The sequence below is a fragment of the Pleurodeles waltl genome, chromosome 2_2, assembly GCF_031143425.1.
Source record: "Pleurodeles waltl isolate 20211129_DDA chromosome 2_2, aPleWal1.hap1.20221129, whole genome shotgun sequence".
NCBI lineage: Eukaryota > Metazoa > Chordata > Amphibia > Caudata > Salamandridae > Pleurodeles > Pleurodeles waltl.
In genome coordinates, this window is record NC_090439.1 from 1,122,461,207 (window position 1) to 1,122,478,306 (window position 17,100).

At 45.9% G+C, this 17,100-nt stretch overlaps 1 protein-coding gene across 23 annotated transcripts in view; it reads right to left on the reverse strand.

The window, feature by feature from the left end:
* The window catches only part of SCRIB (scribble planar cell polarity protein), a 551,765-nt gene that overhangs the window by 295,959 nt on the left and 238,706 nt on the right, over window positions 1-17,100 (reverse strand). For all 23 annotated transcript variants that reach the window (XR_011201023.1, XM_069220949.1, XM_069220942.1 and 20 more), the window contains exon 13: window positions 11,077-11,202. Coding sequence is in view for 22 of the 23 variants with exons in the window: in XM_069220949.1 (XP_069077050.1) it covers window positions 11,077-11,202 (126 nt within the window). In the remaining variant the exon portion in view is untranslated. The remainder of the gene's footprint in view (window positions 1-11,076; window positions 11,203-17,100) is intronic.

Consider the following 17,100-nt stretch of genomic DNA (forward strand, 5'->3'; position numbering starts at 1 on the left):
TAGCAGTCTTTTAGGGTCTGCGAGCAGCAAACGCTGCTGCAGCCCCCCCAGACACTTTTCTGCCCTCTTACTGCTTGACCAGCTCAGGAAGAGGAAGGCAGAACATAGGATTTCCTGTGGGAGAGCTGTGCAACCCCTCTCCTTTTGGAAATAGGTGTTACAGGGCTGGGGAGGGGTACCTCCCCAGACTAACGGATTCCTCTGAAGGGCACATTTGGTGCCCTCCTTGCATAATCCGGTTTGCACCTGTTCAGGGATCCCCGGTCTCTGCTCTGGCATGAAACAGAGCAAAAGAAAGGGGAGTGACCACTCCCCTGTCCATCACCATCCCAGGTGACCACTTGATTCAGCCATCTTAAAAACAAGATGGGCAGACGCTAGTGGGAGCATCTGACTGGTCAGGTTAGGCAGATGACGTCAGTGACCACCTCTGATAGGTGGTCACCTTGCACAGTGACCAAGCCCCTTTCTGAGCCTTTTAGATATTCCCTTGCGGGTGCGTCCCCAGATTCGGCGTGCAGGACTCCTCTGCAACAACCTCTTCTGCTTCTGGCCACAGAACCGCTGTTGGACTTCACAGGAACCGAACAAGACTGCAACACTGAGAATATCTCTTCTTCCAACAATTTTTCCACGGCTCCTATCGGCAACTTGCAACATTTCCACGGATGTGCACCCTCTGGGGTTGGCAAGACTTCAGCTGCACCAAAGAAGCTAGAAGTAATCTCCCTTGGAGTGAAGGAGTCACTTCCCTGCATCTGCAGGCACCTCAAGACAATGACGACCGGCTGGTGGATCCTGATGTCCCAAGGACAACGTAAAGGCTCTACTAACAGGTGGTGGTTCTGTGGTCCTCCCTGGGTCCAAGTTGTCTTCTGACCAACTTGGGAGATGAACCCTTGCTACAGCCACTGGAACGGAACACTTGTGCACCGCGACTGATGATCTTGCCAAGACTTGTTGGCTCTTCGAGCTCTAAGAGCCTCAGCCTTCAGCGCTCTGAAACTCCAGATTCAGCTTTCACGTCCACTCTGCAGCTCCTGTGACATGGGACTCCTGTTTTGTTATGCTGCTCAGGCCTCACTGTGTCTCCCTGTGCCTTCTGCCAATGGGCCACTTGTGGGGTCTCCTCCAACTACGGCAGGCTTTCCCTCCTGCTGAAGGCCTGCCCTGACTTCCCTCCAAGGGTCGAGTCACTAGGACCTTGCTGGTCCTCCAAAATCTGCAAACTTCCTTACAACCACTATTTGCATTTCCCAAGGCTTGTTGGTGGTCCTGCTGGCCACTGACCCTCCTGCAATCCGGCAACCAACATGGGACAGCTCATGGGCTACTCCAAGGATCTCCTGCAGCCCCCCGGACTCTGCAAATGGACTTCTTTCACCGTTCTGCAGTATTTCATCTCCAAGAGGGTGGGCGTTGCCTACCTGCAACCGCCTGGACATCTCTGAGTGGTCTGGACACTGCTCCCTCCTTTTTCAGGTTCTTCACGTCTGGAGTCCACCTTTTGGCTCCGCTGGCCTGGCCCACAGGTCGCGACAGCAGCTGGACAAGCGAGGCTTCCATTGACTTCAACTAGGGTTTCTGTCACCACTTCATCCATATGCACTTGGGCTCCCTGCTGTAGGTACTCCAGTCTTCTGGGTATCCACAGGAGAGGGCACTCTCCAACTTTCCTTGTGCCAACTGGCTTCCTCGGGGTCCACTGAGAAGGATCCTGAATCCATAAAAATCCAACTGTGACAGTCATGTGTTAGCCTATGCGACAACCAGCTCGATAACCGCTCTGCACCCAGGCGCCTGTGGGATTTCTGGGACCTCTGGTGATTTCCTACTTCCCCAGTCCCTGGCACCCAACACACTTACCTTGGTTGGGCACCTGCATTCTTATACCACTTTCTTAGTATATGGTTTTGTCCCCCACAGGGTCCTATCTATTTTTATGTTTTTCCTGCTTGCTGCCGAGTGTATATTTTTGTGCGTTGATATCTCCATGTGGAGCTATACCAATGTTAGTACAGCTTTAGTGTTCTTTCTTGTGGATGGTTACTGACTGACTATTGTGGTATTGCAAGTGTTTTACACTCCTCCAGATAAACTTTAGCTGCTCCCACAGCTACCCCTAGAGAACGTTTGCTAGCTGGATACCTAAACACTATCACTAAGGGTTGCCGGAACTCAGTATAGGGTGCCACACCATAGGTGTATAACAAACAGAGCCAGCCTCCTGCACTATGTACAGCTCATTTTTTTAAAAAATAATATATTTTTATTACCTCACAGTGTAAGCCGGTTGTAGGAAGTTGGCTCTGTATGCACTATTTCACAGTAAGGAATAGTATGCACAGAGTCCAAGGGTTCCCCTTAGAGGTAAGATAGTGGCAAAAAGAGATAATAATAATGCTCTATTTTGTGGTAGTGTGGTCGAGCAGTAGGCTTATCCAAGGAGTAGTGTTAAGCATTTGTTGTACATACACACAGGCAATAAATGAGGAACACACACTCAGACAAATCCAGGCCAATAGGTTTTGTTATAGAAAAATATATTTTCTTAGTTTATTTTAAGAACCACAGGTTCAAATTCTACATGTAATATCTCATTTGAAAGGTATTGCAGGTAAGTACTTTAGGAACTTTGAATAATTCCAATAGCATATATACTTTTTACATAAAACACAATAAGCTGTTTTAAAAGTGGACACAGTGCAATTTTCACAGTTCCTGGGGGAGGTAAAGTATTGTTAGTTCTTGCAGGTAAGTAAACCACCTACGGGGTTAAGATTGGGGTCCAAGGTAGCCCATCGTTGGGGGTTCAGAGCAACCCCAAAGTCACCACACCAGCAGCTCAGGGCCGGTCAGGTGCAGAGTTCAAAGTGGTGCCCATAACGCATAGGCTTCAATGGAAAGAAGGAGGTGCCCCGGTTCCAGTTTGCCAGCAGGTAAGTACCCGCGTCTTCAGAGGGCAGACCAGGGGGGTTTTGTAGGGCACCGGGGGGGACACAAGTCAGCACAGAAAGTACACCCTCAGCAGCACTGGGGCGGCCGGGTGCAGTGTGCAAACACGCGTCGGGTTTTCAATCGGTTTCAATGGGAGACCAAGGGATCTCTTCAGCGATGCAGGCAGGCAAGGGGGGGGCTCCTCGGGGTAGCCACCACCTGGGCAAGGGAGAGGACCTCCTGGGGGTCACTCCTGCACTGGAGTTCCGATCCTTCAGGTGCTGGGGGCTGCGGGTGCAGGGTCTTTTCCAGCCGTCGGGATTTTAGAGTCAGGCAGTCGCGGTCAGGGGGAGCCTGGGGATTCCCTCTGCAGGCGTCGCTGTGGGGGCTCAGGGGGGACAACTTTGGTTACTCACAGTCTCGGAGTCGCCGGAGGGTCCTCCCTGAGGTGTTGGTTCTCCACCAGTCGAGTCGGGGTCGCCGGGTGCAGGGTTGCAAGTCTCACGCTTCTTGCGGGGATTGCAGGGGTCTTTAAATCTGCTCCTCTGGATACAAAGTTGCAGTCTTTGTTGAACAGGGCCGCTGTTCTCTGGAGTTTCTTGGTCTCTTGGAAGCAGGGCAGTCCTCTGAGGATTCAGAGGTCGCTGGTCCTGGAGAAAGCGTCGCTGGAGCAGGTTTCTTTAGAAGGCAGGAGACAGGCCGGTAGGACTGGGGCCAAAGCAGTTGGTGTCTTCTTTCTTCTTCTGCAGGGGTTTTCAGCTCAGCAGTCTTCTTCTTCGGTAAGTTGCAGGAATCTAAATTCTTAGGTTCAGGGAAGCCCTTAAATACTAAATTTAAGGGCGTGTTTAGGTCTGGGGGGTTAGTAGCCAATGGCTACTAGCCCTGAGGGTGGGTACACCCTCTTTGTGCCTCCTCCCAAGGGGAGGGGGGTCACATTCCTATCCCTATTGGGGGAATCCTCCATCTGCAAGATGGAGGATTTCTAAAAGTTAGAGTCACCTCAGCTCAGGACACCTTAGGGGCTGTCCTGACTGGCCAGTGACTCCTCCTTGTTATTCTCATTATCTCCTCCGGCCTTGCCACCAAAAGTGGGGCCGTGGCCGGAGGGGGCGGGCAACTCCACTAGCTTGAGTGCCCTGTGGTGCTGGAACAAAGGGGGTAAGCCTTTGAGGCTCACCGCCAGGTGTTACAGCTCCTGCCTGGGGGAGGTGATAGCATCTCCACCCAGTGCAGGCTTTGTTACAGGCCACAGAGTGACAAAGGCACTCTCCCCATGTGGCCAGCAACATGTCTCGAGTGTGGCAGGCTGCTAGAACCAGTCAGCCTACACGGGTAGTTGGATTAGGTTTCAGGGGGCACCTGTAAGGTGCCCTCTGGGTGTATTTTACAATAAAATGTACACTGGCATCAGTGTGCATTTATTGTGCTGAGAAGTTTGATACCAAACTTCCCAGTTTTCAGTGTAGCCATTATGGTGCTGTGGAGTCCGTGTTTGACAGACTCCCAGACCATATACTCTTATGGCTACCCTGCACTTATGATGTCTAAGGTTTGGCTTAGACACTGTAGGGGCACAGTGCTCATGCACTGGTGCCCTCACCTATGGTATAGTGCACCCTGCCTTAGGGCTGTAAGGCCTACTAGAGGGGTGACTTATCTATACTGCATAGGCAGTGTGAGGTTGGTATGGCACCCTGAGGGGAGTGCCATGTCGACGTACTCGTTTTATTCTCACCAGCACACACAAGCTGGCAAGCAGTGTGTCTGTGCTGAGTGAGGGGTCCCTAGAGTGGCATAAGATATGCTGCAGCCCTTAGAGACCTTCCCTGGCATCAGGGCCCTTGGTACCAGGGGTACCAGTTACAAGGGACTTACCTGGATGCCAGGGTGTGCCAATTGTGGAATCAAAAGTACAGGTTAGGGAAAGAACACTGGTGCTGGGGCCTGGTTAGCAGGCCTCAGCACACTTTCAATTCAAAACATAGCATCAGCAAAGGCAAAAAGTCAGGGGGTAACCATGCCAAGGAGGCATTTCCTTACACCGGTACAATATTCGAGCTTCGAGATTTCGAATAGTATTAGCAAAGCATGAGAACAAAAATCAATACAATACAGTGCATTACTTTGAACTGAGTTTTGTCGTGCTTCTTTTACATAATTATTCTAAGCTATTAAGTCCTAAATCATAAATCATAAATCGTGCTAAATCAATATCCATTAAGTTGAATTAAGTTATAAGTCATATTAGGGATAAAAAAGGCTCTTCCCAAATGGCATGATATTTCCGTGTGGCCCCGATTCTTTGCGCATACAAAAATTCTTTGGTTTGGACTGCTCTCATTTTCTTTTCCCAAAGATTGTACGTTGGTGCTAAGGGGGTCTTCCACTGTTGTAGAATCAGTGACTTGGCAATCAAAGTTGCAATAAAGTATTGTTTTGCGTATTTGGAGAGCGCGGGATGATTAGTTATACCAAGGAGTGCTCCCAATGGATCTGGCGCTAATGCTACCTGTAATTTCAAACTAAACGATTGGAAAAGTTTGGTCCAGAAATCAGTGACAACAGGGCAAAGGACAGCAGATATGCAGCCAATCCCTGACCTCGCAGTGGCATCGGAAGCCAGTGCTTGGAATTGATGGGTACATCTTGTTAAGTTGTGCGGGAGTATAATAAAGCATCCACTTAGTGAAAAATTACATTCTTTTGAAAGTTGTGCCACGAAAGGCATTAGCAGAGAGGTAATTATGATGTTTCCACGTCTGGGGATCAATTACGCAAGTTGTAGCTGCTGTTATTCTGCTTAGAGCAGGAATACGAATTTTTGCTGGCACTTCCTCTACAAGAATACGATACCAGTTGCCAACCCCTGTCGGTCTCTGCACCCATATAGCTAGTGTAATTCTGAGATACAATGGCTCGGCTGGCTATGAACCTATTGGCCCCATTGATCGAATAAAATGGAAAATCTGAAGGCACTAGAAGCGTAAACGTGATGGATCAGCTGGGATGCTGCTTTGGAGTTGTATCTATGATATGACACTATCCCCTATTAAAAAATCTTGTAGCTTTCCCAACCCCAGATTTTACCAATCGTTGAGGGCTTTATTAGCAAGAGGAAGCCCCAAAACAACAACTTCTCTTAGGGGAATGATTGGATGGATCCGAGTAAAATGATAACTCAGTTGGAGTTCTACATCTCTAAACCAAAGAAAAACTTTAGTCTTGTATCTAGTACATTTCGGAAGCCATGGCATTTAAAAAAATTTAGACAAATGAATATTGTTCTCCAAAAGCATCTGTTTCAAGTAGAAATTTGAATCAACATGATGCATGGAAGAAGCACTCACAATCCAGTCTAGGTAAGTCCCCTCATAATACTTTTTAAAATGGGGTAAAGCTAAACCACCATCCTCTATAGAAAGATACACTGTCTCGAACCGAGTGCAAGGTTTTTTGTTCGCCCAGATAAATTTGCGTAGTATTATATTAAGATCGTTGAAAAACTTTGAAGATGCCTTGATCATAACATTGGCAAATAAAAATAATGGTAGTATCATCATTTTGATTAAGGCAATACGACTGATAATTGTTACTGGTGCATTCTGCCATTTAAGCATGAGAGCTTGTGCTTTCTTAAATATAGCGAGATAGTTCAAGGAGTAAAGGTCGGACATGTTATGGGTGACATAAATTCCTAAATATCTGATGGAATGACGAGTCCGATAATTAGTTTGCATCTACATTGTTAACACAGAATCTTGAGCATTAAACAGCAAGGCCTCTGATTTGGATTTATTAATCCGATAGGCTCCCAAATTGGAAAACGTTTGGATTTTGCTAAAGGCCTTTTCTATATTCTGAGAATCGGCTGCGAGGCATAGGATTGCATCATCTGCAAAAGGTTTTACCCTAGGAGCACCTGGCATCGGAGGGTTTTATCGAAATGTCCTGCCTCAGGGCAGAAGCCAATGGCTAAATAAAGAAAACAAAAAGGACCGGAGACAGAGGACATCCCTGCCGGGTCCCACGTCGTATTGAAACTTTGCTGATTACTTGTGAATTGATTAAAATGTTGGCCTCTGCCCCGAGGTAAAGGTTAGAAAAAAAATTAATCATTTTGTTGGGAAACTTAAATTTGCAGAGAATTGCAAAAAGGAGCTCCCATTGTACAAGATCGAAAGCTTTTTCTGCATCCAACATTTTTACAGCAGCTTTGATTTCATTCGTAGAGTAATAATCTATCGTCTGAAGCAGAACGTTTGTATGGGTAGATGTAAGTCTTCCGGGAGAAAGCCACACTGATCGTGATGAATGAGTCCCTTAACTAAAGGTGTAATACGAGCTGTCCAGATTTTCATGAGGCTCTTATAATCGTTATCAAGACTAATAGGGCGATAACATTCAGGTTTTTCAGCGGGCTTGTATTTTTTAAGAAAGCAGACAAGAACTGCCCGGGTAAATGAACTAGGTACTTTTTCGCCATTGAGTATTGCATCAAAGAGTGTGGCTAAGAACACCACGATCTGATCAGACAAGCTGCCAGAAGGCCATCTTCCCCAGGAACTTTACCATTTGGGGAGTCGCTAATGGCTTCTGCCGCCTCTGCTTTAGTAATCAGCTGCAGCAATGTAGATTGGAGTTCTTGGTCAACGCTTGGTAGAAAAACCGATGTAAGATATTCATCAATGAGCTCATCACTTATAGCTGACTTAGGAGTGTAAGTATTTGTATAATGAGTTAAAGACACTTTCCCTATCTCCTTCGCCTGATCGACCATACGCCCCTGGGATTCGTCAAAAATAGATTTAATTAAGGAGGCATTCTGATGTTTTTTAATATAATGTGCCAAACATTTACCTACATACTCGCGCTCTTCATAATATTGCTGAAAGCATGTATTATGATTGACAACCTCTTGTTGTAGAAAAATATTTTGTAATTGAATTTTAGCCTCGTAGAGGCTAGACCATGATTTTTGGTCACCAAACGTCTGATACAAGTGCGTGGCATAATCAAGTTCTTGCTGAAGGTTGTCTACTTTCTCCTTCTTGGCTTTCCTAAGAAAGACATTAAAAGCTATGGCTTCCCCTCTAATGTGTGCCTTACATGATTCCCAAACGGCAAATATAGAAGCAGTTGCTTAATTTCTACTTAGAAACTCGGCAACTGATAATCTGAGTCCGGAGATCCAGTTTTCCTTAGTTACTAAAGATTTATCCAGTGACCATCTTGGTCTTTCTCGCTGCTGAGTAGGGAAAGATAATTGTACCAATGTAACAGTGTGGTCTGAAAAGGGATTGGATATTATACCAGAACCGGCTGTATCCCAAAAATTAGATACTAGGAAGAAATCGATCCTTGATGCCGAGATAAACCTTTTTGAAAAACAAGTGAAACATTGCTCTTGCGGATGGTCTCGCCGCCAAGGATCCTGTAGGGTCAGATCACGAAGGAATTTTGTCAGAAACTGATATGCTTGAGGTTTGTTTTGTGGCCTCCTCCGACCCTCTTTACACGCCGCTCTCAATTTCGTAGACTCCGGGATACCAAATATTCGACTCGGTTCATTGCCAATCGTTCCTTCGTGCGGCTGGTCTTCCGAGCCTTTGCTTCAAGCCACAGCATTCCACTCGCCACTCTTCGTGTACCGATCCATCAGCCTGCCCTCTGACCCGGACACAAACTAGTCATGGAGCATGATGTGAGTTCCACGTGACCCCGTCCACCCCCCATAAAATGTACAGCTCAGCACCTTCCTCAAAATTATGCAATTGCCAAACTTTGTATTTTTTTGATGACCTACATGGAGATTACATATATTCATGGAAGGTCCGAAGTGCCAATAAAATATTCCAATTTAAGTCCTATCTACTGCTTAGATCAAGAGCTTTCAAACTTGAGGATCGGGGGGGGCTTGGGTTGGGGCATGCTCTGGTCAAAAGAAGCATTATGCTAAATAGTGGGCTATGTTTTATGATGAAACAAAATGTGCAGCAGTAAACCGTTATGTAATGGGCCATCATTAACATCTCATTTATATCAAAGCTGGGAGTATGTGTCAAAGGGGAAGGGACTCAAAATACTCTTTAAAACCCCCACTTCTAACAATCATACTGTGGATACCTTTTCACATTAGTAAGACCTGCTGGACCAGAGTAGTATGTTTGGTATCATGTATTTGTTTGCATTTTTAAAACAGTAACAGAATTTAACTGCAGTGTTTAAATAAGTGTAGACGTATTTAAACATAGGCAATTTAATAGAATAGTTGTGAAAAATTTGGAGCCCCCCAATTATTTTTTCTCCACGACGGGGTGCATTAAAATGTTTGAAGACCACTGGCTTCGAGTGACTGTCTCAAAGAAAATATGAATCTGGCTAAGGTGTGAAACCTGAAATTCAGCTTTTTGGGATGCTTCTTGATGTAACGAAGGCTGACTGCACTTTTCTTCAATAAAGGCACACTTAGCCACCATTACCTCTTACAGAGCAAGTCTTTCACAACTTTTTTTTCATTTTTTTATATATAAATAAACTTTAGGTGTCAAAGACTTTCTAGAAGGTATTAAAGAAGCTTTACTGTCCATTAAGGAGCCCTTCTCCTCCTTGGGAGCTAGACGTGATCCTTTCTCACTGAATGTATCCTCCATGTGAGCTTAGCCATAATGTTACATTACAACATATTTCCAGGAAGACTTTTTCTAGTGGCCATAATGTCCACCAATAAATAGTGTTAGTGAGATTCAGGCCCTACGCAGTAAAGAACTGAATATGGTTTTCCACAAAGATCTGTTTGTGATGAGAATCCATTCTAGTTTCCTGCCTAAACCTTCTTTTATTTTCACATCAACCAGACTATTACTTTTCCAACTTTCTTCCAGAAATCCTCTTCTTCATCAGGAAGGTCTTTATATTCTCTAGATGTTGAGATATTTTAAAAATCCTACCTATTTAAAACTAAAGACATTAGGCAGAGTTACCACCTTTTTGAAAACTATGGTCCAGTACAAACAAGGCTAGCCACGCCAAAACAGTCCATATCTGAATATTGTTTCCTTTTATCTGTTATGCTACCGCAGTGCCAACAAAACTTTGCCTGGTAGGCTCAGAGCCCTATCAACAAAAGGAAGAGCTGCTACTGCAGCACTGTAAAGAACATTTCCGTTACTGACATATGTTTAGAGGTTGTAGCAACACAAAAAGATGATGGACGGAATGCTGAACATTGTCAAACATGTACCCCCAGTCACAGTTCTGGGTTAAATCCACTGTATTTTTACTCACCATCCCATCATAGTTTGGACCCAGCCATATTCAAGTCAGTCTGGGCCTAGCTCCCTATGGGAACAGTCCAGCCCGAAATGCCAGGCCCTCCCTGACCAGAAACAAGCATCCTAGGACCGGTTTCGGGGTATCATCTATCATCAGCCAAGCTAGCTTCAATCCAGTGCACAGTGAGCACAGGACTTATGCCTGGGCATACCCTTCCCACTTAGGGTGACAATGGCAACAAAACAAAACAAAATGATGGATGGAAAGCTGGATATTGTCAAACATTCAGCCCCAGTCACAGATCTGGGTTAAATCCTTCGAGTGGGACAACATAACTATCCTAAGTTTAAGTGTCAGAAAATGTGCTTTTTCCACTAAACGTCTGTTTATGGTCCCTCTTCTAATCACCCAAGATGCATGCTTTGTAACTGTGCAATGTTTAGCAGAGACATCCTTTGATTCTACAAGCCACTCCAACTTATGTGTCCTAATCACCCAGATCTATCATAAGAAGAAAAGCATCTTATTTCCAACTTTTTTCCAATGTGAATGGACAAGTGCACTTCTAGAGAGCATAGTGCAGAGTGAGTGGCCCATAACACAAATATGGCCAAAACAAAGTAAAATACATTTTCAAGGGAATATGCCATTGAGTTCTTATTAAGCTGAGATACTACCTGAGCTATCTAAAACACTTGAGCTACTACTTGAGCTATCTAAAACACAGTGTGAAATCTCTGCTTCTGAGGAGTAGAACAAACGTGAGCCTTGGAAATAGTTCTACGCTGGGATCAACTTTGACTGGAGGAAAGTTGAACATCACCAAACCCAATGCCTGCAAAAAGGCAAGGTGGGGTGGGCCATTACCTCTTCATTGGGAGACTCCAGCTCAGTGTCAGGCTTGGCGAAGTAGGGCTCATTGCGCCGCCCCTCAATGTTGTCCTTCATCATTTTCAACTCGTTTGGATGTGGGGTGGCTCGCCGCTGCAGGATCTGTGAGGAAAGGGAGAGGGAGAAGAGTAAGCATTGTTATCTGCACTCAAACCCAAAAGCAGGCTGTGGGTGAGAAAAACAGACTTTCCCTCGACCAGGGCACTAGTGCACTACAGAAATTTTGCAGAAAGGTAGCTTTTGGTCCAGAAAGTGTGCTTTTTGTTATTTGGTGTAAATCCATTCAGTAGTTTTTGAGATATTAAAAGAAAAGAAATTGTAAATCTGGGCAAAGCCTAAGAACAGATCTTATGGTGAGATCTGATTGGCTGTCAGTACTTCACCCAGGAAGTGCTGGCAGCTATCTTGGGACCAACATACATAATAGCACCCCCATTGGAATGCATAGTAGTGAGTGACAATGTTTTACAAAATAAATCATTTGATGGTACCATACTACATTTAGGAATTGTGGTGTGTTCCAAGGTGATTTTACCCTGTGAAAAAGCCTTCTGCTGGGATTGCATGCATCATGGTTGAGAGGAAACTCTTTTCTCATGATTTTCTCATAGAGGTTATGCAAGGTGATCCAGAAGCAAAAATTACAGTATATTTTCTGTAAATTCACACTATTTTTCTCAGCCACATAAGAATGAAGTCTGACATTCTCAGGAAAACACGTACTTCCAACAGGAGCAGCCTGTCAGTCGATTCCCTCGTTTTCTACTGCAGCCTCCCAGAGTGTTCCATAGAACAACTAGAGCGCTAACAGTCTTACTTATGACAAAAGTATGGCACACCTGAAGCCATCTTGATTGAATCAACTTGGTAAAACTTAAAACATTTAATTTAGAAAGGAACAGAATGAGGAAGTTAATTTTGTCATAGAAATTATGGTTTGTGCTGTAGTAAGAAAAAGTAGGACATGTTTTAAGTGGGTTCTCAAATATCTTACTCTTCTATTTCATTAACACATACGGACGTGCAGACTGAAACATGCACTTTCAACACCAGCAGCAGACTACCAGTTAACTCTCTGGTGATCAGCAGCAGCTTTATACCAGTGTTCTAATGAGCAACTAGAGGGCTAACATTCTGAATCTATGCCCAAAGTGTGGCATATCTGAACGACATCTTGATGGAATCGAAGTGGAAAACTGAAAGGATTTTCTTCTGTGGATACTACAGTAAATGAGGAAATTAGGGAGCTTCATATCAAATAAGCCATCCATCCAAGATGGCCACCGGAGGGAATAAAAGAGCCAAAATCTAGCACAAATATCCCCCAAATATAGCCCAATGATGGAAGTATGCAAAACACTTAATTGGTTGTTTTGTTTTGCAGTTTTATATGGCGAAGACTTGACCCAAAGGTATTGGAGTGCTTTACATGAGCATCAGTTACATTACACAAATACTCATCATTTTGGTTTTCAGGCATGAGGAGATTAAATGATCTGTCCAGAATCACAGGATGTTGAGCTGACGCCAAAACTCAAACCTGGTTACCCAGTTGAAATATCTGCAGCTCTGGCCATAACGCCACATTTTCTCCCCTAAGTGTAACAAATAATCAAGTGATCAACTGTATAAAAAAACAAAGATACTAAATATTTTGAGAATTCAGAAAATATGAACTCATTTTAGTTTTTTAGAGCATAAACATAATTTCTATTGAAATAGACACTCCCATTTTTATAATTTCTAAAAGAAATGCTTTAGGTATTACAGTTTTGATTACATCAAGATGACGTCAGGCATGCCACACTTTTGTAATAAATATAGAATGTTAGCAATATAGTTGTTCATTAGAATATTGTGGGGAGGCAGAGGTCAGGGGCAAGGATTTGGATAATTGAGAGAGAAGGGTGCAGGAGCAACAAGTTGACCATGCTGAGCAGGCGGGAGGTACAGTGGCAGCACAACAGACCATGAAGGGGAGGGGGGTCAGGGCAAACAAACTAAACGTGCAGGACAGGCATGAGGCTGTGGCAATATAACAGACCGTTGAGGGCAGAAGGAAGAGGCAGTAGCGGTACAACCATACATGACAACAGACCCGATTCAGGCAGGAGACTCCAGATATTTTTAAGTCCAAAAGGGGTTTATTTCATCTGTCTCCTGTCTAAAATCTTCTCTTTTTCAATGCAAGTCAATGGAGAAGATCAATTCCACAGGTTTGGTTTTTTTCCTTCAAAATCTCCCTCTTACCAAGTACAAAATGCTGGCAAGTATGGTACATTGGATCACAGAGGACAGGAGGAATGGGGTAGGGACATGGACTTGCATACAAGAGAGCAGGAGGGAGATGGGCAGAGGGCACCAAACTGACCTTACAGGGCAGGTGTCAGGGGTTGTAGCAGTACAATACACCACAAAGGGCAAGGGGTATGGCAACTGACCATACCAGACAGACCGAAGGCACTGTTGCAGCATAACCGACCATGAAGGGCAGGTGGGAGGGTGCAGAGGCAAAACAACAGACCAGACAAGGCACCAAGGAGGGGATAGGGGCCTGCACATGGAAAACTGAGGGCAGGGGGAAACGGGCAGGGCAGGAGCAGTAAAAGCAGCTCATTGAGGGCAGGCGGGATGGGAACTGGAAGCACAACACACCATAGAAGGCAAAAGCAAGACAATGGCATACACACACAAGGGAAGGAAGGTGGGAGGGGGTCAGGGGCAGCATGCTGACCACACAAGGCAGGTGGGAGAGGCTGGGGCACCACAGAAGAGCATGCAAGGCACGCAAGAGGGTTAGTTGAGGCACAATGGCCAAGGTGGGCAAGAGGGAGGGGGCAGGGGCATGCACAAAGGACCATAGAGGACAGAAGGGAGGCGTAGTGGCTGGACACTGACAAGAGAAGGAGCTTCGCAACAGACCACACGGGGCAGCCAGGAGTAGGAGCAGCACAACAGAGCATGGGGAGCAGAGGGGAGTGACAGCAAAATGGACCATGGAGGACAGAAGGGAGGGATAGGGGGACTGAACTCTGACCTGCAGAGTGGAGGTGGCAGCCATCTGATCATGGTAGGCAGGTGAGCGGGGCAGCTGCAGCTCAATAGAACACTCAGAGTAGATCGGAGGGGGAACAGAAGATCCATGCAACATGGTGGGCAAAAAGGAGGGAGCAGGGGCAAGCACACAGATATTGGAGGGCAGTGGGAAGGTGGATAGGGGCAGCAAGCTAAGCACAGAGGGTAAGCAGGAGGGCAATGATGGGACACAGAACTGGGCTACAGAGGGCAGTGACGAAGCAAAATGGAGGGCAACGGCAGCTCATCGTACCATGCAAGGCAGGAGAAAGGGGGCTGGTGCACAGACTCGGACAACAGAGGATAGGGAGGAGGTGGCTGGGACAGCAAGCCAACTGTTCAGGGTAGACCCAAAGGGCAGCAGCAGCAGAACACCGCCACACAGGGCGGTAATGAAGGAGCAAGGCCATGGACTTGGACAATGGTTAGCAAGGGGAGGGGGAGCAAGAGCAGCAAGCTTGGTTGGGGGCAGCACAATTCCAGCTGAGGCGTGCACTGCCATGGACATCGTACATAACCTTGATAAACAGTTTTTTTTTTAAATAAGACTAGAAATTCACTGAAAAAAAACAAAGGTTACAATGGTGTTTTTAGAAAAAAGAATTGAAAAACCCTTAGAAATTCACTTAAAAAAACAAAAACAAAGGTTACATGGACGCTATAGTTAGGTTCAGATTTTACACGCACAAAACCATATAAATTCAGCTGTTATTTTAAGTAACTAACTTGTGTCCTAAGGTACCTAGAACTTGCGCCCTTGTCATGCACTGCTAATTACCCCAGATGTTACATCACTCATGACATCTTCTATGACATTATTGATAATAACAGTGTAATGCTTCAAGTAAAATATTGATAAGAAAACTGTGCATGAAGAAGGCACAAGTTAAAGTCTTACTTTATGGCTTGAGTTGGTCTGTGTGTTTGGGGAGGCAGCTGTGGACAAATCTCTTCCACTTTGCTGCACAGCAGGCTAGTGTAGTGAGACAGCGAGCTTCTTTGAGAATGGACATGCACTCAGCTGGTAAACTGAGATGCCCAAAATATGGGACCCAGGAGCCAGATCACCAGCTGTCTGATTTGGATGCCTGACTATGCCCTGGTGTTGAGTGAGACGATCCGGCCTGCTGGGGAGCTTCTTGTGAGGGACTACGGACAACTCGAGGAGGGTTGTGAGCCACAGTTACCTGGCCCACGTGGAGGTCACTAGGACTAAGTTTTGCCATGGCTTCTGAACCACATATGGAAGGAGTGGGAGAGGTAGAAAAACACAAGCAAATACCCCTGACCAGTTCATCTAGAGTGTATTGCCCATAGTTGGTGGGTGGGGAAATCTGAAGAGACAGCTTGGGCATTTTCGGCAGTTGCTAAAGGATCTACGTCAGAAAACGCCCAAGGGTGGAAGTATGGGACCAGGACTTGAGGACGGAGATCCCACTTGTGGACTTGTTGTCACATACTGCTGAGCAGGATTGGGAAGTGGTTGTCTGCTCCCAGAAGGTACTCCACTAGTAAATGGACCCTAGGGTGAATCGCCAAATGCTTTGCGCTAATGCTGTGAGTTGGGAGAGTGCATGCCCCTGTTTCCGCAGATAATACATGGCAGTCATGTTGTCTGTTTTAACCAGGACTCTTTTGTGATGTTTACAGAAGAAGAGAACCTTGAGAACCAACTGGACTGCCAGTAACTCAAGATAATTGATGTGGAAGGTCTGTTGAAAGGGTCTCCACAGACCCTGTACCATCATGTCCTGCAGATTCGCCCGCGAGAAGGCATCCGTGGTGATGTTCACATGGGGGACTGGGTCTAGGAAAGGCCTGCCCTGCAACAGATTGTTGTTCTTTCACCACTGCAGGCAGCGATGGGTGTTGGCCCAAATCAACACGAGATCCTCCAATTGAGCATCTGCTGCTTGTGCTGTCAGGCACTCCTGAAGCTTCCGCCGGGCACTTCTGAAGCCGGCGCACAAGAAACTGAGCGTGGAGAAAAATGCAGGAAGCCATCATGCAGCGGATGTGCATTACTGTTCTCACTGTTAGCTGACGATTCAGCTAAAAAAAGAGGCAGAAGAACCTGTCGGGGGCTGGGATAAGCTTTCCCAGTTGCTGAGTTTAAAATTGCTCATAGGAAGGGCTATAATTGTAGGGTTTGGAAGTGGGCCCACGTTGATGGTGCAAGTTAGATTGTGGAGGATATCTAAATCTAAGGGGATCTGACTCAAACATTGTTGTTTGCTTGCACGCTATCAACCAGTTGTCAAGGTACGGGAAGACATGGATGCTGCCCCTCCAGAGATGAGCAGCTACCACTGCAAGGCATTTGTTGAGGACTCTGGGCACGGTGTTTACCCCAAAAGGCAGAAGCTTGAATTAAAAATGCCGTCCACTTACCAGAATCCTTGGGTAGTGGTGATGAGCAGGGTGGATTGGGATATTGATTTTTACGTCCTTCAAGGGGAGAATGGTCATGAAGCAGTGTTGCTGCAATAGTCGAACGAAGTCCTGGAGCGTGACCATGTGGAAATGCTGACAGGATGTACTTGTTGACGGGCCTGAGATCTAGTAATGACCCTGAGGGTCCCGTCTTTCTTGGGGATTAGAAAGTACACAGAGTACACCATTTGCTGTGTTGTACTAGTAGCACAGCCACCCTTGAGTCAGAGTGCATTTGCATCTTCCTGGTGAAGATGCTGGTGTTCTGCTGACAGGGGGTGTTTGGGTAGGTGTGAGGAGGGGGGGACGTTTGGTGGTAGGTTTCCAGCATTAAGCTTGCTGAACAACTGACAGAATCCACTGGTCTGATGTGATAGTCTGCCACTATGTAAGGAAACACTGCAGATGTCCGACAGGTGTTGTGTGTTCAGGAGGATGGGAGAGAAAGTCACTGTTTGGTGGGTGTGGCTCCTTTAACCACCTCACCTCTAC